This window comes from Leuciscus leuciscus, assembly GCF_965113295.1.
Source record: "Leuciscus leuciscus genome assembly, chromosome: 25".
Classification (NCBI taxonomy): domain Eukaryota; kingdom Metazoa; phylum Chordata; class Actinopteri; order Cypriniformes; family Leuciscidae; genus Leuciscus; species Leuciscus leuciscus.
The window spans coordinates 31,859,696-31,884,675 of NC_138724.1; the positions used below are offsets into that span (position 1 = coordinate 31,859,696).

Consider the following 24,980-nt stretch of genomic DNA (forward strand, 5'->3'; position numbering starts at 1 on the left):
AATCCTAGTTGACCACTTCACATGATTTACACTAGCCTACGCAACTACCTCAAAATCGGCTAAAATTGTTGTTGACAATTTGTTATAACAACGCTCTGAAGTTTGGGTTCCCACAAAGAATTTGTCATGATCAATGAGCGGAGTTTGAAAACCAGATGATTGCTCTGTTGAAGAGGAGTTGCTGAATCAAGGACCACGCCGTATCAGGAAATGGGCAGGTTACAGAATTTTCACCATTCTACTTACTGTTTGGAAGGTCCCAGAGATTACCCATTGATCTATCATTCAGCTTGACATCAGAAACAGGAACTACTGATTATAAGGAGTATGTCAAGAGATGGAGACAAGAAGCGCAGGGCTCGATGGTGTTTTAAGCCCCCAACGTAGTCTTCCAGGCAGCACTGCATGGAAGGCACTCCCCGCCCCCGATAGTTTCAGCCAATCACAACACTGGTGCTCAAATTGAACTTCGAGCGCCAACGAGCGATCTTGATTCGACTCAACTTGGTACGGTAAGTTGCATAGAGCAATATTCTAAGAAATGTTCATAATTCATAATTCATAATGAAATGTTTTATTATTAAAAAAATGACTATGCTTTGAAATATAGCCCACACTAGCTGCTAGGGATTTTTCTTTGCTGAACAGACACCTCAGCTAGCTAGCTAACTGTAAACAGATTGCAATGGTAGATTTTAGCTAACTGTTTTAAGCCAAGGTTAGCTCAAATGCAGTCAACCTGTTCAAATAGCTGGAAGTGGTGAACTTTCTATTTATTTTGGCAAGTAGCCTACTACTTACTTATCCGTGCAGGACAGCTACTTAGTAATGGGGGCAGCAGTGGTTGTAAGACTGAGAAGTGCTATGTAGTTAGGCGTTAGTCTATGTCTCCCAGTCTGCTTATACAGCTACAAGACAACATAGTTTTAAGTGAGCTGCCCAAAGGCATGGTTGAGTGGGTGTCTTTGCAAAACTCCTTTAGGCATTCAATTGTTGCTAGATACGTTTTAAGACATGCTTAGACGTGCTCGTAATACTTGGTAGCTCAAAGGCAGCTGTTTGTTGTTAGATAACTGGAAGTCATCCACATAGAGCTAGATAGAGCCAGACTGACTTCTAAGCAGCTTTGTAATACTGGCTTACTCTGAGGCAGCCTGTTGAGTTTTAGATACATACAAGGCAGCTGAGGTGATGTTTTAACACTGGGTAACTCAAAGGCAGCCATTTATTCCTAGATAACTGGAAGGCATCCGGGATAGACCTAGATAAAGCCAGACTGACTTCTAAGCAGCTTTGTAATACTGGCTTACTCTGAGGCAGCCTGTTGAGTTTTAGATAACTCCAAGGCAGCTGTGGTTATGTTTTAACACTGGGTAACTCAAAGGCAGCGATTTATTCCTAGATAACTGGAAGGCATCCAGAATAGAGCTAGGTACAGACAGACTGAATTCTTTGTAAGAACTTTGTAAGGCTGGTTACCTCTGAGGCAGAGTGTTGAATTGTAGATAACTGGAAGGCAACGCAGACAAGGGGCCCTATCTTGCACCCAGCGCAATTGACTTTGTACACCGACGCATGTATCATTCCTATTTTGCACCCGCAAACAGCGGCCTTTTCCCTCCACAGACGCACGTCGGTTAACTAAGAAATACACTTGCGCTCCCGGGGGCGGTTCAGCGCAAAGAGGAGGCGTGTTCCGGCGCAAACGTTCCCTCATGCTATTTTGAAGGTTTAGAAAACAATTCCGCCACTAACCGAAAAAACCTAGTTTAAAGTCAGTGGTGCATGTTATTATATGCTATTTTAAGGGCGCATGCTTGGCCATAATCAATGTAGCGTGTGCACAACACTCATACACTTTGATTCTCTCATCTACACAGAAGCAGCAGTTTTCATTTTTGCAAATCATACATTATTACGATAGATAGATAGATAGATAGATAGATAGATAGATAGATAGATAGTTTATTATAAAAGCATACATCTAGCTTACACATTTACCCAAATTATCATACGCCTGTTTAACCGAAGTTAATTTGGGAGTGTTTCTCCATCCCCAACGTCACTTCTCTGTGTTTTACGGCCCTGGCGAGAACGTCGGTCTCCTCGGCTGTGAACTGCTCCTGCCGCGCGCCTGGCAAATCCGCCGTTATAATAGGTATCGGTAACACTTTATAATAACGTTCAGTTGTAAGTCATTAATAAGTGGTTAGTTAATGATGAACTAATCATTTAAAAAAACATTCATAAATGATTAGCAAGTGATATACTAACATTTTATGTATGTTTTGTAAATTCCGTTACAAGTCATTTACAAGTGATTAGTAAATGATTAACTAATTATTTATGAAACATGACTATGCGTTCATAAATGATTAATAAGTGATATGTTCATTATTTTATGTATGTTTTGTAGATTAAGTTATAAGTCATTTACAATTGATTACTTAATGATTAACTAATCATTTACAAAACATGAATATGCGGTTCATAAATAAAGTATGTTACATTTTTGTATGTTTTGCTCACATCAGGTGCACAGTGGTTAGACTCCATGTGTTTCAGAGAAGACAGCTGTCTATACCCTCACCAGTCAGCACTTACACTGCAGTACACATTACACTACACTACACACTACACTACACTACACTACACTACACTTCACTACACACTACAGAATACAGCTGTTTATACCCTCACCAGTCAGCACTTACACTGCAGTACACACTACACTACACTACACTACACAATACACTACACTACACTACACACTACAGAAGACAGCTGTCTATACCCTCACCAGTCAGCACTTACACTGCACTACACACTACACTACACTACACACTACACTACACAATACACTACACTACACACTACACTACACTACACACTGCACTACACACTACACTACACTACACACTACACTACACTACACTACACACTACAGAATACAGCTGTTTATACCCTCACCAGTCAGCACTTACACTGCAGTACACACTACACTACACTACACTACACTACACAATACACTACACTACACTACACACTACAGAAGACAGCTGTCTATACCCTCACCAGTCAGCACTTACACTGCACTACACACTACACTACACTACACACTACACTACACTACACTACACACTACAGAATACAGCTGTTTATACCCTCACCAGTCAGCACTTACACTGCAGTACACACTACACTACACAATACACTACACTACACTACACAGTACACACTACAGAAGACAGCTGTCTATACCCTCACCAGTCAGCACTTACACTGCACTACACACTACACTACACACTACACTACACTACACACTACAGTGTTCAACACAATGATGTGTAAAGGCATGAATAAATCATTTACAACACTTTCTGCGTCCCCTAATCTAAAGTGTAAACTATTCATCACTTGTAAATGTGTTACACATCATTCGTAGAAACGATTCGTTGATCTTATGCCTTTTTGATTCTTGAAGTGGTAATCTACGAATGATGTGTAACACATTTACAAGTGATGAATAGTTTACACTTTAGATTAGGGGACGCAGAAAGTGTTGTAAATTATTTATTCATGCGTTTACACATCATTGTGTTGAACACTGTTCCTGACCTGTTACAAATGATCTGTACGTGTATACAAGGCATTTACAACACTTTCTGCACCCTCTAATTGCTACATACATACAAAAAAAATAACATAATTTATTAAACATTTATGAACCGCATATTCATGTTTTGTAAATGATTGGTTAATCAATTGTAAATGACTTGTAACGGAATTTACAAAACATACATAAAATGTTAGTATATCACTTGCTAATCATTTATGAATGTTTTGTAAATGATTAGTTCATCATTAACTAACCACTTATAAATGACTTACAACTGAACATTATTATAAAGTGTTACCTAGGTATCCGCTATAGAACAAGCGCGCCTGCTCTTAAAGGGAATGTGAGATGTCGCTCTGATTGGTTTATTTCACGTTACGCCCAAACCACACCTATGAGTAATGAAGCTACTTCAGACCAACCCATTTTAGATTTGCGTCGGGCGCAAGAGTAATTTATCCCGCCGGTATAATAGCAACAGCGCCCAAGACCCGCCCACAAAGTTACTTGCGTTTTGCGCTTGATTTGCGTTTCAGATCGTTAAAATAGGGCCCAAGGTCTTTGTAATACTTGGTAGCTCAAAGGCAGCTGTTTGTTGTTAGATAACTGGAAGGCATCCACATAGAGCTGGATAAAGCCAGACTGACTTCTAAGCAGCTTTGTAATACTGGCTTACTCTGAGGCAGCCTGTTGAAATTTAGATAACTCCAAGGCAGCTGTGGTGATGTTTTAACACTGGGTAACTCAAAGGCAGCGATTTATTCCTAGATAACTGGAAGGCATCCAGAATAGAGCTAGGTACAGACTAGGGGTTGCACGACTACTGATTTCTGCTAGTCGATTTCTTATCAAAACAATACTCGAGTTACTCGACTACTCGTGGTTCATGCTACTGTAAATGAAAAGACATGAAATAGCTAGATCTTATCAATAAACATTTATTAATTCATAGCCTAATGCAACAATTACATAAGTAAACTCTCAAAACATTATAATTATGACATTTCATTTAAAAATTTTCATGTAATAGTCTAAAGCCAAATAAATAGCTGTTCTTGCCTTTCATTTGAGAAGTCTGCTTCTAGGGGCCGTTCACATATCGCGCCTTTTTCGCGCTCAAGGTCGTTATTTCAAATTTAGGCGCGCGGCAAGTGTGCTCATAAGGAAGCAACGTGGTGCGCTAGTTTTTCCAGGCGGGTTTTTCCTTCTCATCTCCAGAAATATATCTAGTAGTAAAGCTAATGCAAGGGCTAGAAATTAATGAATCCTTTGCTGAATGATACTTCTTCGTCGTCATCATGGAGAGCGCAGTTCATGGTTGCATAACAACGACAGACGCCATGGGAGCGCAAGTGCTTGTAGGAGACAGCGGCACGGCCGCGCTTTCCACACGTTTTCAGACGCAACATGTGAACGGCCTCTTGCAGAGTTGGCCAATTACAATATTTTTGTCATCCTTGATGAAATACTTCCACACATCTGACGTGTGGTGTCTGTTGGTGACGTTCGCCATTTTTAATTCATTTATGATTAATGGATGCTCGAGTAGTCTATTGTTTCCGACAGCGTCGACTAGTGGTTGAAGTAGTCAATCTATCGACTACTCGACTAGTCTATGCAAGCCCTAGTACAGACAGACTGAATTCCAACTAGCTTTGTAAGGCTGGTTACCTCTCAGGCAGAGTGTTGAATTGTAGATACCTGGAAGGCAACGCAGACAAGGTCTTTGTAATACTTGGTAGCTCAAAGAAAGTGGTTTGTCGTTAGACAACTGGAAGGCATCCACATAAGCCGCGTTTCCACCGAAATTACCCGGAACAATTTGTCCCAGGAACTTTTTTCCCAGGAACTTTTTTTGCCCCAGACCGGTTGCTTTCTGCGTTTACACCGCGGTCTAAAGTACCGGGAAGGTAAACTGCGCCCAACTGCTCCTCCCAGTCTGCGACGGACAGTAATCAGTTTTGAGCGCCACATTTATAATAAGTATGGAGGAGATTCAAACTGTGCTGCAGTTATGTATTTGTAACCCACTCAATTAATTGAGGCTGTGTTCTGATGTATTTTTCATGTATATTTTTTTTGTTTGTTTTGATTTTATATTTTTCCTTGCCTAATGCATGAAATGTTCAGACGTATGTTTTATTATTATTTTATTTTATTTATTATTTTGTTTTCACTGATTGACGAAAGTAAAAAAAAAATTGCGTCGATGGGTGCTGACGTCACATGCGCGCCAGCTCATTGAAGAGAGAGATGTGAACCACATGTGTGGCTATCATTAATCTAAACCATCGTTGTCAATATTTTCCTAAATGGATGTCTGAACTGTTTTATTGCATTAGGTAAGTCATAATTGTTTCCTATTTTCATAAATAATGTTTAAGTTGGTGTTCGTTCATATAAGAAAATGTGGATGGTTAATGCTGTTCGTAATCGAGTATAAAGTGTGCCATAGAACACATGTAAAATGTTTATGCTGTAGCAGTATACTTGTTAAAACCTGTTTGCACATTTATGTAATGGGAATAATATTTTTAAGTTCAAAAGTTATGAATGTTAAATGCATTTCGTGATGGGTGCTGACGTCACATGCGCGCCAGCTCATTGAAGAGAGAAATGTGAACCACATGTGTGGCTATCATTAATCTAAACCATCGTTGTCAATATTTTCCTAAATGGATGTCTGAACTGTTTTATTGCATTAGTGTGGATTGTTTCAACGCTCCGTGATCGTGTTGGATTCGCGTAGCGAGGGAGAACCGCGCTGGATTTCACTGTGGAGGAATTGCGTCATCTGTGACTCTGCCTTCACGAGGAAGAAAAAAAAGATTCGTTCATCGTTCATTCCTGCAAAGATTGTTGTAGGCATTCACATGCAAACGAACGGTACTGAGTCACTTCCACTTCAACGCGAACTGAGTCAATTACATTCACACAATCTGAATTGAGTCAATTACATTCACACAATCTGAACTGAGTCAATTACATTCACACAATCTGAACTGAGTCAATTACATTCACACGAACTGAACTGAGTCAATTGCATTGAACTCGGACTTCAGTGTACACATATCGATTCTTTTTTTTTTTTTTTTTTTTTTTTATTTCTTTGATTGTCATTGATGAATATATATTTTGTTTTCAAATGGTGATTTGTAAAGGGGCAAAAGTATTCTTGTGATGCGTGCACATTGAATTGATGTTAAAGGATTTCAGTGAATACAGTTACTGTTAAGTGAACTGATTGTTTCATTCATTAATTCATTTTATTATTATTCATTAATTAATTCTATTTTTTTTTTTACTGGTATATATAATTTTTTTTTTTATTTGTCCAGTTAGTACTGTAGACAACCATTTAAACAAGTGCAGACACACATTTAAGATTATTAAATTATTATTATTTTTGTTAATGCAAGGTGTGAGACCCCGAACCCGGGACTCCAAATATTAATATAGGTTGTGATTTATTTGTATTTGGTGAGCTCAGACCCGGTAGATATTTTTCCTCCTTTTCTTTTCTGGTGTTAAATCCTACTAAGGGGTTACATCCAAGAATCGAGAGAGAAAAATTTGGCGCCCAACGTGGGGCTGCGCTTGTTTGACAAAATCGTGTTTTAGTCCTAACTGTTCTGAATATTTTATACAGTATTTTTTCTTAAATTTTTTTTCTTTCTTTCTTTTCTCTCACAATGGACTTGTGCAAGCAGCATAATTTTGATCCTGAAAGATCTGTAATACTTACAAAAGTAGATCCAAATACTACTCTCATGGAAGTGAGGAGATGTTTCGATCATCTTGATGAGGTGAAGAAAATAGAGTGGTTAGGTGACAGATTCTCAGGAGAGCTTCTTTGTGAATTTCAGGAGGTTACTACCCCTTTAATAGCCGAAGAAGAATATTTGAATGCAGATGGCCAAAATGTATGGGGTGTTTTGCCAATAGAGGGTAGACAGATCGAAGATATGCAGCCTCACTCTAGCTCTCCAACACCAATACAGAGTGAATATTCAGGTCAAACCTTGGATGATATGGCTGATCAGCTGTTGGTGCAAATAGAGAGTTTAGCACAACTTCACTGTGTAAATGTAAATGATCTAAGCCAGCAGGTTGTGACTAAGCTTGCACACAAAGCTGATGGTGCTGATAGGGGCCCTTCCACTTCAACCCCTGCTCCAAGAAAATTTGGTAATGTAATGTCAGCAGCAAAGCCTACTGTAGTCGCCAGTTCGGCCCCAAAAGTGTCTTTTGCGATTCGAGCTGATTCACCTCCTGTGAAGAGGAACGCAACGCATGAAACTCCTATCACTTTCACTATACCACAGGACGTACAGCGTGTAGTAGTGGAACATGTGGTGAAACATGACTCAGATTACCAGGGACATGTTCCCTCACCCCCCAAGTTAAGAATGTTTTCCGGACATTGCCCCAAGCCTAATGGGGAAGTTGATTTCACCACGTGGAAATTGTATGCTAGGCAGTTACTCTCAGACACTTCTCTGATGGAGAGGCATAAGAGAAGGCATATTTTGGATAGTCTCCTTCCCCCTGCTCTTAATGTTGCCCTAGGAGTAGGCACAAATGCGCCACCAGAAACGTACGCGCGGGAGCTAGAAAAAGCTTATGGTAGTGTCACGGGTGGAGATGAGCTGTACATCCAGTTTATAGAGACGCACCAAAACCGAGGTGAGAAGCCCTCTGATTATTTGAGGCGACTCCATTCCCTGATGCAGGAGGTGGTTGAAAAGAGGGGAGTGGTTGGCAAACATTCTGACACTTTGCTTCTCCAGCAGTTCATCCGAGGGTGCTGGGATGAAGTCATGATAACACAGTTACGTCTTAAAGATTTGCTATCAGATTCTTTACAGCCTGACTTGAGCTATTCCAGCTTGCTTTTCAAACTGAGGTCTTTTGAGCATGAGAAACAGCTTAAAGAGAAACGTATGACTCTCCATTTATGCATGCCACCTGTAAGAGCGCAGAGCCAAGTGCATCTTACTGCCGATCAGGGATTTGCAGCGAACACTGACGAAGCACAAGCCAATCGGGCATTGACAGAACGCATTAAAGAGCTTGAAGCTGAGGTGGCTAAAGCAAAGGCACAGAAGCCAGCTTCAGTGAAGAAACTGCCATATGATCAACACCAGTCAATTGTGCCTAACAAGAAAATGGGCAGAGAAGGGAAGCCATCACGCCCTGTGCCTCAAACTCAAGCTAAGTCACTGGCCATGAGTGGGTTTTGTTATCGCTGTGGAGAGGATTCTCATTATTTGCAACAGTGCACTAATCCAGTGAATGCTGCCTTGGTGCAGAAAAGGTTGGTGCAGAGACATGAGCAAAGGAGTTTTCCAAATAAAGTGACGACACCCACTGCTCATTTAAACATGGAGTAGCCTCTGTTGTGGAACGAACAGAGGCTGGAGTTGTAAAAGGTTCCATAGAAAAGATAAACCAGGTTCCTAGGGGCTTAGTTGGAGAACCTTGGGAAAGTAAGGTTTGGGTGGACGGAATTGAGTGTTGTTGTCTAATCGACACTGGGTCCCAGGTGACTTGTGTAGCTGAATCTTTCTACAAGCAGTATTTACAGCATAGGGGTATTAACCCCATGGTAGATCTACTCCGGGTTGAGGGGGCTGCAGGACAATTAGTCCCTTATCTTGGATACATTGAAATAGATGTGCAATTTCCCAAGTCTGCTTGTGGGACAGATGCAGTGGTTGCCGTACTAGCGCTGGTCTGTCCAGATCAAACCTACAATGCTCGTTTGCCCTTGTTAGTGGGTACAAATGTTCTCCGTCAGCTTGTACAAGATTGTAATATGCTGCAGGGAAAAGAATACCTACTGCAAATGCCCATTAGCACAAACTGGATGGCTGCTTATCGTAATTGTGACGCTACTTCGACACCTTGTAGAGGGGCACAGTGCCTCACCCCAGTGAGACTGTCGGGCAAGAAATCTGTAACGATCAGTAAAGGGGAAAAGTGTGAAGTGACTGGGGTGTATCGAGCTAAAGATTGTGGCCAGAGCAAGACGATGATCATTGACGAACCACTGATGCACCACATTCCAGGTGGCTTAGTCGTGGAATGTAAGTTGATACAAGCTGAGGCTAGAGCGCGAAATAAAGTCAAAGTAGTCATTCGAAATGTTTCAGACCACAGTGTAACCTTGCAGCCAAAGGGAGTGCTTGCTGAGTGTTCAGTGGTGGACTGGATAAAGTCTGTGCCTATTTTTGATAACACTAGCGCTTCACAAACTACCACTTCCCTGATAGCAAGTCTCATGGTAAAGGCAGACGATCCTGTGGTTCTAGATTTTGATGGCTCCCCCATTTCTGAGGAGCTCAAAGCTCGCATAGTTGGAAGAATAAATTGTGAGGCATCAAGTGCATTTGCCCAGCACGATCTAGATGTGGGACGAGTGTCAGGCGTGGCACATAGAATAGAGCTAATTGAGCATGTTCCTTTCAAAGAGCGTACTCGTCGTGTCTCTCCAGCTGATTTTGAGGACTTGAGGAAACACTTGTTAGATTTGCTTGCTAGTGAGATTATAGAAGAATCTAATAGTCCATACGCTTCACCAGTAGTACTGGTGAGGAAGAAAAACGGTGACTTGAGAATGGTGGTTGATTACCGCAAATTAAATAAGTTGACAAAGGGAGATGCATATCCTCTTCCCAGGATCGAGGAGACCTTTACATTGCTGTCAGGTTCAAAGTGGTTCACGGTCCTAGATTTAAAAAGTGGATATTACCAGTTGGAGGTGGAAGAGGGTGATCGTCCCAAAACTGCGTTCACTACGCCATTTGGAAACTGGCAATTTCGGCGTTTACCACAAGGGCTGACGAATTCTCCAGCAACTTTTCAGAGAACCATGGAGAAAGTCATGGCTGGTTTGAATTTGCAGGAAGTTATAGCTTTTCTTGATGACTTGATCATTTTCTCTGACACACTTGAACAACATGAGGCTAGGCTCATGAAGGTACTCCAACGTATCTCCGCTTTTGGGCTGAAGTTAGCACCTTCCAAGTGCAAGTTCTTTCAAACTTCCGTCAAATATCTAGGGCATGTTATTTCCGCTCAGGGTATACACCCTGACCCAGACAAGATTTCTGCTCTAACAGAATGGCCCATCCCAAAGACTGTTAGAGATCTGAGGTCATTCCTAGGCTTTGCTGGGTATTACCGGCGATTTGTTGAAAGCTACTCCCAGATAGTTAAGCCTCTGAATGCGTTATTACAGGGTGAATTTTCTACTAGAGGACGGTCAACATCATCTTACCGGGTTAGGAGTAAAGCGCAATCCCTAGTTGGGAAATGGGATGATGAGTGTCAAGTTGCTTTTGACACTATTATTCAAAAGCTTACAACTGCGCCTGTTCTAGGTTTTGCGGACTGGAAGTTACCGTACATTCTACACACTGACGCCAGCGTCACTGGCGTAGGCGCTGCTTTATATCAAGTTCAAGATGGAAAGACAAGAGCGATCGCCTATGCCAGTCGCGGTCTTTCTAAGAGTGAGAAAAACTACCCAGTGCACAAGCTAGAGTACTTAGCACTTAAATGGGCTGTGTGCGAAAAATTTCACGATTTCTTGTATGGCACGAAGTTTACCGTGTTAACAGACAACAATCCATTAGTGTATGTGCTCACTACGGCTAAATTGGATGCGGCTGGCCATAGGTGGCTCGCGGCTCTGTCTATGTATGATTTTGATATCAAGTACAGAGCGGGCAAAACTAATGTCGACGCAGACGGGCTGTCACGTCGTCCTCAAAAACCACTTATGGATGATGCGGAGGCCATACAGATGGATGAACGAGTAGCAAACTTGATAACGAGAGCAGAATGTGCAGCAACTGAGTTTGAAAACATTGAGCATCAAGCAATCAAAACTGTGTGTTTGCGACATATGGTGTGTTGCGAAACGCATGTCGTACAGCCGTGTGAGGAGGGAGACCTGCTCGAAGGCAGAGTCATCCCAAGTCCCGCTGTCGAGATGCTTCTCTGCGATGATGATGTGGTTCCTGATGATTTGATAGAACCTGAGCACTGGCCTGGACAAACTACTTTACCTAGTATGACTCCCACAGATTGGTACAAGTTACAGAGAGAGGATATAGCCATCAGAAGGGTAATTGATCTTGTGGTGTCTGGGGAAACTTTAACTCATGCTGAAAGGCTCAAAGAATCTAGAGAAGTGAGTCTAATGCTGAGGGAAAGGCCCAGATTAAGCTTAGTAGACGGAGTACTGCATCGTATGGTATCTGATCAGTATGGGCAACAATACAGGCAGCTGGTGGTTCCCCCGAGTTTCAGAGATCGAGCTCTTGAAGGAGTTCATGACGAAACGGGGCACATGGGGTATGAGAGGACTCTGGAGCTCGCAAGAGGCAGATTTTATTGGCCTAAAATGGCAGAATATGTGGAGAGAAAGTGCAGGACTTGTGAGAGGTGCGTTAAGAGAAAGGCTCGTGCACAAAGAGCTGCAGAACTAGTGAACATCAAAGCTTATTCTCCCTTGGAATTAGTCTGTATTGACTATCTTTCATTAGAGCCGGATTCAAATGACACCCGCAACATATTAGTCATTACTGATTTTTTCACTAAGTTTTCTTGGGCATTTCCCACTAAAGATCAAACAGCCAAAACTGTGGCTTCGGTGTTGTGGGAAAATCTGATTTGCAGTTTTGGTTTTCCTAAGAGAATACATAGTGATCAGGGGGCTAATTTTGAGTCTGAGCTTGTGAAGGAGTTGTGCACACTAGCTGGAGTTAAGTCCCGAACTACACCTTATCACCCACGGGGAAACCCAGTAGAAAGATTTAATCGAACCCTACTGGATTTACTGGGAACCCTGAGTGATAAAAAGAAGGAACATTGGAGAAAATATGTCCGTCCTGTAGTGCATGCGTACAATTGTACTAGGAATGATTCGACTGGTGAGACTCCTTTCTTTCTGATGTTCGGACGCCAACCTCGTCTCCCAATCGACCTTTGTTTCGGGATTAACCCAAAGGGGCATAATTCCAAAACTCATACTAATTATGTCAGCGAGTTGAAACGAAGGCTGAAGTACGCTTATCAATTGGCTGTTCAAAATGCGGAAAAGAGGCAATTGATGAATAAGGCTAGATGGGATAAGAAAGTGACTGCTGCTACAGTAGAAGTTGGTGATCGTGTTCTTGTAAGAAATGTTAACATCCGGAGAAAGCACAAGATCGCAGATCGTTGGGAATCCACCATCTATGTGGTGGTAAAGCAGCCTAATGCAGAGATCCCAGTGTATGTCATTCAACCTGAGAATTGCCAAGGCCCTGAGCGTGTCCTGCACAGAGATCCTTTACTCCCATGTGGGTTTCTTCCTACCAGTCCTGATGAGATTGATGAGGCTCCGGCTGTCGAAGGAGCAGTTACACGCAGGAGGCATAAACATGAGTTGGAAGGGCACATGGAGGCTGAATGTTGTGATGAGAATGTGGAAACTGAAGGTCCCAATGTGTCTCTGAATCCTTATGCCCCAGAGTTTCAGTTGGGGACAGCCTTGCGAGAAATCTCTGAACCTTTTGTGTCTCACAGTTTGTTGAATGAGCAAGGAGAAGTCTCTGAACCTTTTGTGTCTCACAGTTTGTTGAATGAGCAAGGAGAAGTCTCTGAACCTTTTGTGTCTCACAGTTTGTTGAATGAGCAAGGAGAAGTCTCTGAACCTTTTGTGTCTCACCGTTTGTTGAATGAGCACGAAGTTGAAATGCACCAAGGTGATTGGCAAGGCACTGAATCTGTTGAGGACAACGTGGAAGAGGGCCATGAGACTGTAATCCAACAAGATGTCTCATCCTTAGTGGATGATGTTAATGAGGTGTCAGTACATCCCGATGAGTAGAGTGCTGAAGGGAAACTCGATTCTCATGTTGAGTTAAGGAGGTCCCAAAGAGAGAAAAGACCCCCAAGTAAATTTAAAGATTTTGTATGGAAAGGACAATGTGGGATGCAGAGTGTACATGTAGAACCCAAACCTAATTATTTTAGTCAAGTACTTGAAATGATGCAACAACAAATGAGAGTGCAACAAACTCAAAGCGAATTGTTGTTTAGCCTTGTGGGTCATGTACCAACTTAAGTATCTGATGAGGACATCAGAGTTTCAGCAGGGGAGGATGTAACCCACCCAATTAATTGAGGCTGTGTTCTGATGTATTTTTCATGTATATTTTTTTTGTTTGTTTTGATTTTATATTTTTCCTTGCCTAATGCATGAAATGTTCAGACGTATGTTTTATTATTATTTTATTTTATTTATTATTTTGTTTTCACTGATTGACGAAAGTAAAAAAAAAATTGCGTCGATGGGTGCTGACGTCACATGCGCGCCAGCTCATTGAAGAGAGAGATGTGAACCACATGTGTGGCTATCATTAATCTAAACCATCGTTGTCAATATTTTCCTAAATGGATGTCTGAACTGTTTTATTGCATTAGGTAAGTCATAATTGTTTCCTATTTTCATAAATAATGTTTAAGTTGGTGTTCGTTCATATAAGAAAATGTGGATGGTTAATGCTGTTCGTAATCGAGTATAAAGTGTGCCATAGAACACATGTAAAATGTTTATGCTGTAGCAGTATACTTGTTAAAACCTGTTTGCACATTTATGTAATGGGAATAATATTTTTAAGTTCAAAAGTTATGAATGTTAAGTGCATTTCGTGATGGGTGCTGACGTCACATGCGCGCCAGCTCATTGAAGAGAGAAATGTGAATGTGGCTATCATTAATCTAAACCATCGTTGTCAATATTTTCCTAAATGGATGTCTGAACTGTTTTATTGCATTAGTGTGGATTGTTTCAACGCTCCGTGATCGTGTTGGATTCGCGTAGCGAGGGAGAACCGCGCTGGATTTCACTGTGGAGGAATTGCGTCATCTGTGACTCTGCCTTCACGAGGAAGAAAAAAAAGATTCGTTCATCGTTCATTCCTGCAAAGATTGTTGTAGGCATTCACATGCAAACGAACGGTACTAAGTCACTTCCACTTCAACGCGAACTGAGTCAATTACATTCACACAATCTGAATTGAGTCAATTACATTCACACAATCTGAACTGAGTCAATTACATTCACACAATCTGAACTGAGTCAATTACATTCACACGAACTGAACTGAGTCAATTGCATTGAACTCGGACTTCAGTGTACACATATCGATTCTTTTTTTATTTTTTTTTATTTTTTATTTCTTTGATTGTCATTGATGAATATATATTTTGTTTTCAAATGGTGATTTGTAAAGGGGCAAAAGTATTCTTGTGATGCGTGCACATTGAATTGATGTTAAAGGATTTCAGTGAATACAGTTACTGTTAAGTGAACTGATTGTTTCATTCATTAATTCATTTTATTATTATTCATTAATTAATTCTATTTTTTTTTTTACTGGTATATATATATATTTTTTTTTGTCCAGTTAGTACTGTAGACAACCATTTAAACAAGTGCAGACACACATTTAAGATTATTAAATTATTATTATTTTTGTTAATGCAAGGTGTGAGACCCCGAACCCGGGACTCCAAATATTAATATAGGTTGTGATTTATTTGTATTTGGTGAGCTCAGACCCGGTAGATATTTTTCCTCCTTTTCTTTTCTGGTGTTAAATCCTACTAAGGGGTTACATATTGGTTTACTAACGAGGTAATTAACAAAACAAAATAGACGAGCACTGATACTAAAGCGTGTTCAGAAAGCTCGTACCCAGCAAACATTTGGACGTTTAATGACCGTTGAAAAGACGTCCGTCCGAGACGTCCCGTCATGGTTGAAAAATAGTTCCAAAATGGAAGTTGAACCGACGTCATTTCTGGCCGTGAATTCCACGTCTTTTCTGGCCGTGAATTCCACGTCTTTTCTGGCCGTGAATTCCACGTCTTTTCTGGCCGTGAATTCCACGTCTCTTCTGCGCGTCCCTGGACGTCTAAATGCGTCGTCATATGTGTTTAAATGTGTTGCTGCATAATTTAAGTGTATATATAAGCCTGCATATAAAATAATCACACACCTATTGTGTAACATCGTGAAAGACAATCAAGTCTTGAGGTTTAGCCTACACATCTTGACAAAGGTTCTAAAAAGGTCCAAAATTGGTCCAGTCAGACCTGAACGTCAATAAAACGTTTTAATCACGTGTACATCAAAAACAATAACACATTATTTGTGGACATAAGCAAAAAAGAAGCATGTTCTGATTAAGCACAACATTTTATTGATATTGAACAGCCAAAATTTCTCTTTATTTTTTTCAATGTTTAACATTTCGTGAGCTTAGAATTTTAAGGTTCTATCTCCACTTTTGGTTGAAATTGAGTTTTTGACAATCTGATCCATTAGGTGTTTATTAATGCCTGTGTGGTGTTATTTTTGTAAAAAAAAATAAAATTGTTAGTAGTTATTAATAAAATAAAAGGTTCCATCTCACAAAACATAAACCGAGTTTAAAAACTTTGATGCTTTATAAACTACAATAAACGGAGATAGAACCTTATAATTCTAAGCTCTCGATTTGTTAACCAAACTAAAATACCAATTGCAAAATACTGAATTATTATATAAAGATAGTTCACCCAAAAATGAAAATTATGTAATTTACTCACCAAATTCCAAACCTGTATGAGTTTCTTTCTTCTGCTGAACACAAAAGAAGATTTTTTGAAGAATGTTTGTAACCAAGCAAATAGAGCATCCACTGACTACCATTATTGGAGAAAAAATGATTATTAATGGGAAGCGACATCTGCTTGGTTACAAACATTCTTCTAAACATCTTTTTGTTTAGCATAGAAAGGTATACAGGTTTGAAACATGAGGTTGAGTAAATGATGACAATTTTCATTTTTGGGTGAACTATCCCTTAAACACATTGTTTGGCTCATTTTTTGTATCCACCACCCCCAGCTCTTCCTGGAGTGTTTTTCAGGTGTTCTGCCATTGCTGCATCAATTTCAGTGTCTGTAGCATGTGGGCTCCACCTCTTCACAGCATCTAAGGGAAGAGAATATATTTCTTTTTAAAATAAATGAAAATTAAAAATTTGAGGTAAATGACATGCACTTATTTTCAAAATATTTGTATGGTCTTCAGCTAAATTCAAAACAGCATTTGTCCCCTGCCTCTTCAATACCACTGTGGTGCCCTTGAGAAAGACCCTTAACTAGGTGTGTAACAGTGAGAAAGTGAACAGGACATTTCTGATAAAGACAGGTGGGCTGTGATGTCCCCTGAATAGACATGTTTAGCAATTCTAAAATTACAAAATTTTTAAAGCAGTTACTGAAAACATACATGTTCAAATCCAGCTAAACATTTCATTCTACTTCAGATAATTTACTTTCTGAAAGAAACTCTCAAAAGGCTACATTAATAATTTACAGTAATAACTTTGACTGTATCATTAAACATACTTTATACTATGGTATACCGTTGTATAAGTTCAAAGCAACTTTTAGCCTACTAGCTAATTTTAGCCAAACTCAGTTAGCCAATTTCAGTTGACAATGTGGGCATCATTTCTTTCGGTTCATTCATGTCAAACAAGTAAAACTCTAGCACGTGAATCTAATAATACAAAATGTACGTACCCAACAGTAGATTTTTAATAATATGGGCCTCAATTCCTCCTCTCTTCGTGGTTGTTCAAACTTCAGTGTTCCGGAGTGAGTCTATGGGGAAAACGCGTTAACATCTCGTGAGATAATCTAACCTATCGCGGGATTTGGTAATGTCGGGAGATCTTTTGTTACATCTTGGCAGCACAGTTTTGGCAATTACATCCAACTCAGACATAAATGGTGACCAGATATATTTCTGTTTTACATGCATACATTCCATAAAAAAACAAACAAAAAAAAACACAACATTACCGAAAAGGTAAGGTAGGCTAAGGTTGAAATAATGACTAAAATGCAGAGGCTTTGCATTAACTTAACCACACTGGGAACTGTGTGATTATAATTTATTTAAACAAGATAAAGTAAATATATTTACTTTGTATACAATTCGTGTATTTCATAAAGATAATTCCTGGGGGTTTTTTTTCTGTCTTGCTTGACTAGATGTGTAAAGGACGTCAGTGGACGTGTATTCACAGCCTTGACGTGTAAAGGACGTCAGTGGACGTCTTCACAACCTCTTAAAAACTACTTGGGCAATTAAATGAATTTTTGCAGTATTAACCATGCAAGGATTAAGCACAGCTTTTGCATATTTCACAAGGATTCCATGATGGAGGGTCATGATGGACTATAAATGCACGTGTAAAAGACGTCGCCAGGTGACGTCCTCTCACCCGATACTATAGACGTGTAAAGGACGTCAGTGGACGTATTCACACAACTTATTAAAACTTTAATTTAATAAAAAATTTAATTAATTATTGCAGTATTAACCACACAAGGATTAAGCACAGCTTTATCACAATTGATTTCATAGAGGGTCATGATGGACTATAAATGCACGTGTAAAAGACGTCGCCATGGTGACGTCCTCTCTCACCCGAAACACAACATGGTATATATTGAACTACACGTAGCTAAAAGTCAAAATAACAATTATACATGCAACCTCAGATAACTGTAGACATGCACACATGTATCTGAATGCATTTTTAGGAAATGTTCTGTGTTACATATTTTTACCGATTTATGCCGTCATACCGCGACTATTTTTGGCCAGGGACACGACGTTGCCGTCGGACCAATGTTTGCTGGGTATGCGTATAAAATTAGACAACGTATGTTATCAGTTATTGTGAGATGCCTGGGACGAACGCGCAAAAATTTCCTCTTTCGCAAATACGCTTAAAAAAAGCCTGAACCCCGTCTATCAATCATAAATAGTGAAGGTCTTGTAAATAGTTGTTTGTTACTAACCTCAAAGCGCTATTTCAATCCTGTTATAGTAAATTTGTAACATGTTTTGGAGTGCCTTGCAATAGATGACAATGTGTAAACATAATGACTTAATATTAAAAGCTGTGGCAGAAAAGAGACGAGCACTGATAAAGCGTGTTCAGTAAGCTCGTAATGCTAACGTTAGATATAACATTTGTATGTTATCAGCTATTGCGGTGACCGTGAGATGGCTGGGACGAACGCGCAGAAAGTTTCCTCTTCCACAAATACCCTTAATAAAGCCTGAAACTCGTCGCCAGTCCACCAGTTTTTTTAATTAAATTCCATAATTCATACCTGCAAACTTGTCGCTTTTCGGCGACAATCGCCGTTTTCTTGGTCAATTGGGTCATTTACGTGAATCGCGTAGAACCGGAGAGTTTTTGTTGGGGGGGGGGGGGTATTGTTTCTCACAGTAAACTGCCATGCAGGCTAGAATTGCGAAACATTATTGGATAATTCTTATAATTTACATTTCTCTGGGCCAATCGGAATCTTAGCACTTTTTCTCTTGGCCAATCGGAATCTTAGCACTTGCGTCATAATCTTGAAGCACACACACAGCGTCAACAACAGCTGAGCTCGCCCTTTGCCTGGCTACCGTGCGAGTCTAATGGAAACTCACGCATGAATTTTCCTGCATTGAACTTGTTTTAGCGCCCGCCAAAGTGAATTTTTGTCCCGCCAAAGTCTTATTTGATCGGTGAGTAATGTAGATGAACGGCTGCGTTTGTGACAGGGCGCATATGTTTTAACTAAAAGAACGACCAGAGAGAGAGAGAGCCGGTCGCGCGCGCGCGCACTCTCTGTGTAAACGACTTCACCGTCTCCAAACTAGGCGCTGTGTTGCTCTCTCTCCCTCGCACATATTAATCAAAATAAATCGACACGGTGGTAAAAGGTTGGAAGACCAAAGTTTCGTGTGGAGCATTCTGAGATTTTTTTTCCCTGAATTACTGCTGGGTGTGAATTGTGCTAAATAAGTTTCCTTATCTTCTCTGAAAAGCGTTCCGGACATTCAGCTGACATAAAACAACACTTTAATTAAACGAAATAAAACTATACAGTGATGAAATGTTTTCTATGTTGACAACTTGACACAAATCTTGGATGTCCATGTCCTAACTGCTGGGATAATCACACAACGCGCACGACACGTCCAATTCGCGAACTAATAATGACTCATTTGAACCGATTCATTTTAATGAATCGTTAAAACAACTGATCTTTCCAACAGTGAACTCAGGAGACGTCTGAATCGGTGTATAACTAATCAGTAACACTTTACAATAAGGTTCTATTTATTACATACATTATATAAAAAGTACAGTTTGCCAGCGGTAAGTCGTGTGATTGAGAGCTCTGAATTCTGTCTGTAAATTATCTGTCAATTATATGTGTGCAGGGTCCGAAATTAACACCCGCCAAGCGCCAAATGCGGGTAGATTTTCCGTTTGGCGAGTAAATCTCAAAAGGCTATCCGCCACACTGGCGGGTGAATGTTTATACCAAAATATGACATTTTCAGCGCGCACGCGCTCTTCTGCCTCTAGAACGAGCAGAGAGAGAGAGAGAGAGAGAGAGAGAGCTGGCCGCGCGCGCGCACTCACTATTCAGAGCGGCCAAAGCGTCAAGCTTCCCCGTACTTTTTGACAAGCGTCCTTGACGGGCGGCCAGAGCTTCTTTGCAGCTCAAGTCGGCGGCGGTGTGTACGTTTAACGCTCTATCTGTTGACGGCGCTGAGGAAAAAGGATATGTGAAGCTCCCGCACTGGAAGAAGCGGTCGCCGACTCGCCGCCCATTTGTGTCCTCCTGGCAGTTGGAGCGCAAAGGGCGCGCACCAATCTAAAGTCCGTACAGAACGTCTTCAGCACTCGCGGATCGTGCATAACGTTTCTGCTTTACACACCATGGCCGTTCTTTTCTCGAGAAAAATGAGTTTTTTATTTATTATAGGCCTACTTTATTATAATTTTTCTCTGGACAATTTTTTATGTTTGTATTCAACATAATAGGCCTACCTTTATTATCTCAATTAAATGTACTAAAATGAATGTATATGTGACAAAAAAAAAGGCTGTTTATTATTTTGGCCGGTAAAAAATATGCTTGGCTGGTGGATTTTTTCATCTACCAGTCCCCGTGGCAGGTGAGCCAAAAAGTTAATTTCGGACCCTGTATGTGTGATATATCATGAGCAATAGCCTACTTATTTTGAGACCAAGAAAAGTGTTATATATTAGTGAAGAGTGAAAAATGTGTCTTATTATAGCGCCAGAGTGGTGTGACGCAGGCTGAATTATTTTGACTCACTCACCCTGGTTGCACGATGTTTTTCAGGTAAATTGTTATATTTTTGATATGAGAGAATGAATTCATTTGAAACATGGTTTATTTTGTGAATTTGTTAAACTGTGTCGTAACTACCAGTTCACATGTGTAAAGCCAGCGCGCCAGAGTGGTGTGACGCAGGCTGAATTATTTTGACTCACTCACCCTGGTTGCACGATGTTTTTCAGGAGAATAAAATTGATTGGACCTGATTATTGAAGCATGAGTTTTATTAATAACACAACGCAGAGGGACAATAAAGACCAGTTACATTGGTGCCGTGATCGGTCTTCTGAGCATCCGCGTCGACCTTGTGACGCCAGGCGGACATCCAGGCAGTGGTGCACAGCGGACGGCGGAGGAATACCGCGAGACGCGAAACTCTGGTCATCGTTGCGGAGCAGACTTTCAGAGCGTCGGCGCGAGGCGGAGCTCGGAAGTGAAGACGAGGTGGTTTCTTACAATACTGCACGCGAATATATGAACACAGAACTGAGTAAAATTAATGGATTGAAACTCTGATTATATATATATATAAAAAAAAAACAAAAAAAAAACACTATTTTGAAACTGGAAAAAAAAATTGTTATGCATATTATCTGAACTATTTTCTGTTTTGGATGTTACTCTTATTTTAGTGTTTTTCTTTTTTTTTACACATTTTTTTTTCTTTTTCTTTTTTTGCGGGGGTTCAATAGAGTAACAGAAAATGAAGAAGAATTTGTTAAACTGTGTCGTAACTACCAGTTCACATGTGTAAAGCCAGCGCGCCAGAGTGGTGTGACGCAGGCTGAATTATTTTGACTCACTCACCCTGGTTGCACGATGTTTTTCAGGAGAATAAAATTGATTGGACCTGATTATTGAAGCACGAGTTTTATTAACAACACAACGCAGAGGGACAATAAAGACCAGTTACACTAACTCAAGCTTAAACTTTAAAATAAATAAAACCACTTTTTAAAAAAAGCATTTTAAACATTTTTCCACACAGTGCTATCAAGAATCGATAAGAGAATCATTAAAGAATTGGATCGATAATCAGAATTGTCAATGGCATTATTATTGATAAAATCTTATCAAATCCCATCCCTATGTGAAGACAGTAAAATTATAATCAAACATTAAAGAACATACATGTTTTTTTTTTAAGAGTAAAAATATGCTAACATGAGGTCTTATTGTGTCACTGTCAGTCTTGTTACGTCAGTGCAAAACTAGGGTATGCAGATTAATTATTATTTTTATACAGCATTCATCAGCATGCATTGATTAATCCCATGGCATGTATAAAAAAAAAAGTTAGTCTGCTAAGTAACTCTAATCCAGTTGTTAGATAACTGTGAGGCATGTACACATAATTGTCTTCCATTGACATAACTAGGAGGTAGCCACATCGTTTGAATTATTTGATACTCAACTGTATACCCTGCTTACCCTACTGTTTTGCCTCTCTTTTCATCATGTAGGTCTATTTATTGGAAAAGATGCCTGTGGTCACACGAAGTAAGGGTAAACCTGAATACATTTTAGGGTTATTCTAAATTACAATATCAATTTACCATTTTTAAAGTCTCATTGTGTTTATAAGGAGAAAATGTACATCCATTCTTTCATGATACATTATTCTTCAGTATTTGCGTACCATAAATGTCTATTCATTATCCCTTACATATAATGACAGAAATGTACTAAACCATACCTTGTAATGTCCTCCAGCAAAAGCAAGGAACAGCAAGCAACATGATTCAAACGGAAGTAAGTAAGCAATTCTGCTTTTTAACACAAACAGCTCGCTCACAGGGTAAGGGTCTTCTTCGACTTTTAGATTTTTCATTGATGGAAACCCTGTAAATTAATCTAACTCACTATTTTTCAATTCATTATCTCACCCATCAATTAATTAATCCATTCATCTACCATTTTTGTCCATCCATCTATCCATACTTTTACCAAAATGAATCAACCCCTATCTAGTCACTTCCAGCTATTCATCTTTTTTGTCTTTTTTTTACTTTCAAGGGCCAGCGAAACGGTCCAAAATCCAAATATTTCATAGATCACCTCTGGTGACCACTCCACTGGCCCTCCAGCCCCCACCCCCTGTCTCCAAGGACACCCCAGGACCGTCTGCTCACCTGCCCCAAGACCACCGTGAAGATCCCCAGGTTGCACAAGACCTCAAACTACATCCCCAGGGCGCACAAGACCCCGAAACAGATTACCAGGGCGCACAAGACCCCGAACCAGATCCCCAGGGCGCACAAGACCCCGTACCAGATCCTCAGGACGCACAAGACCCCGAACCAGATCCCCAGGATGCACAAGTCCCCAAGCCAGATCCTCAGGACGCACAAGACCCCGAACCAGATCCCCAGGATGCACAAGTCCCCAAGCCAGATCCCCAGGACGCCAAAACCCCGGACCAGATCCCCAGGGTGCACAAGACCCCGTACCAGATCCTCAGGATGCACAAGACCCCGAACCAGATCCCCAGGATGCACAAGACCCCAAGCCAGATCCCCAGGACGCACAAGACCCCGAGCCAGATCCCCAGGGCGCACAAGACCTCGTACCAGATCCCCAGGACGCACAAGACCCCGAGCCAGATCCCCAGGGCGCACAAGACCTCGTACCAGATCCCCAGGACGCACAAGACCACGAACCAGAACCCCAGGGCACACAATACATCGAACTACATCTCCAGGTTGCACAAGACTCCAAACTAGATCCCCAGGGCGCACAAGACCCTGAAGATCCCCAGGACCCCGAGGACACCCAGGCTTTTCGGTGTGTGCCAAGCCTCCTAAAGGTGTGCTCCTGTCACCGTGCACACAGGTAAGAGTTATGTTTCAGAGATAAACATTTTGGCTTAATATGTTTTTTCTTAGCAGCAGAAAATAGCATCTAGCATCTGTCTAGCATGATGATGACAGGAAAGTTAATAGGATTAAAGTTAATTATGGTACAGACAAATGGAGCTCGATAGAAACAACACATACCGCTCTGGGCTTTCATAGGAAAAATAGAAATGTCTGTAATTTTCTAGAACAACCTGACAATGATTGCCAATCACAAGTTTGCAAAAGCATCTCTACCGTTTTCATTTCTTGGATTTAGACTCATCACTCATTGGCCTCTGTTTTTAAATATGTCTGACAAAGGTACCCTGTATCTGTGGAGGAGGTGAAGAGGAGGAGGAGAGACTGCTCCTCCAGAAATGATGTCTGTCAATACACTGACGTCACTCCTCAGAATTAATAAAAATGAAAAAAGGAACCTGAAGGAGGAGCTGAAGAAGGTGGGAGTGGTCCCTGGGCCTGTCACCCAGGTGACATCATTGTGCACCAGACTGACAGAGGGTACAGTTCAATTATTAACAGTTTTACATTAAATTTGGTTGCAAAGTTGGTTATGTTGCTATGTAGTTGTAAGAAAATGCACTTTGACATAAGTGTATCGAAGGCTGTGTTCATTCTATTCACATTTATTTTCTGTTTTACCTTTTGGCAGTCGGTGGGTGTCCTTGCAGCCAAGGGCATCAACTTTGAGGCAGTGACCATGCCGATAACCACTGACCCAATTGTGGCTATTGGGAAAGCGGCAGAGTTAAAGTAAGCATTTGCAAAAAAAAAATATTTTACTTCATACATCTGTGTGCTCAGACAGGGATACAAAAATTTTATTTGCAGGGCTTAAAGGCACTGTGCCTGAATTCAAGTGTGGGCCAGTACATTTAACATTTGATAGATAGTTTATTGTCATATATAATGACATTTAGATAATTTCAGGCACAGAATGATTTCTTGCTTTAATATAACGTCAATTACAATAGGTTAGAAGCTTCACTATGTTGATATAAATGCACAGATAAAACTATATACTGAGAACATTCAATGTCTCCCTCCAGATGCCAGTTGCAAAATTTGGCTCAGGAGGTTCAGAGGAATGGCCAGGACTTCCACAACTTGAGCCATGGTCTGGGGCCAGGAATGGTTGACGTTGTGGTGGAGATTTTGTCAAAATGCATAGATGACAACATAAAAAAAATGCAGTCATAATCCCCTCCCCCTCCCTCCACATT

General features: G+C 40.6%; 1 protein-coding gene and 2 long non-coding RNA genes across 3 annotated transcripts in view; 1 reads left to right on the forward strand and 2 right to left on the reverse strand.

Moving 5' to 3' along the window:
• The window catches only part of LOC309491317, a 155,046-nt gene that overhangs the window by 83,950 nt on the left and 46,116 nt on the right, over nucleotides 1-24,980 (reverse strand). The gene's annotated exons all lie outside the window — the stretch shown is intronic.
• On the forward strand, nucleotides 385-24,399 carry LOC309491267 (uncharacterized protein). Its single transcript, XM_082160764.1, has 5 exons — nucleotides 385-512; nucleotides 22,366-22,402; nucleotides 22,616-22,654; nucleotides 22,919-23,734; nucleotides 24,061-24,399. Exons 2-4 carry the CDS (start codon nucleotides 22,384-22,386, stop codon nucleotides 23,623-23,625), a joined length of 765 nt encoding a protein of 254 aa, XP_082016890.1. The 5' UTR covers nucleotides 385-512; nucleotides 22,366-22,383; the 3' UTR covers nucleotides 23,626-23,734; nucleotides 24,061-24,399.
• LOC309491286 lies at nucleotides 15,860-18,390 on the reverse strand. The gene is made up of 2 exons (XR_014202985.1): nucleotides 17,255-18,390; nucleotides 15,860-16,658 (listed from the first exon to the last, which is right to left on the reverse strand). It is a non-coding gene; the product is annotated as an uncharacterized lncRNA (long non-coding RNA).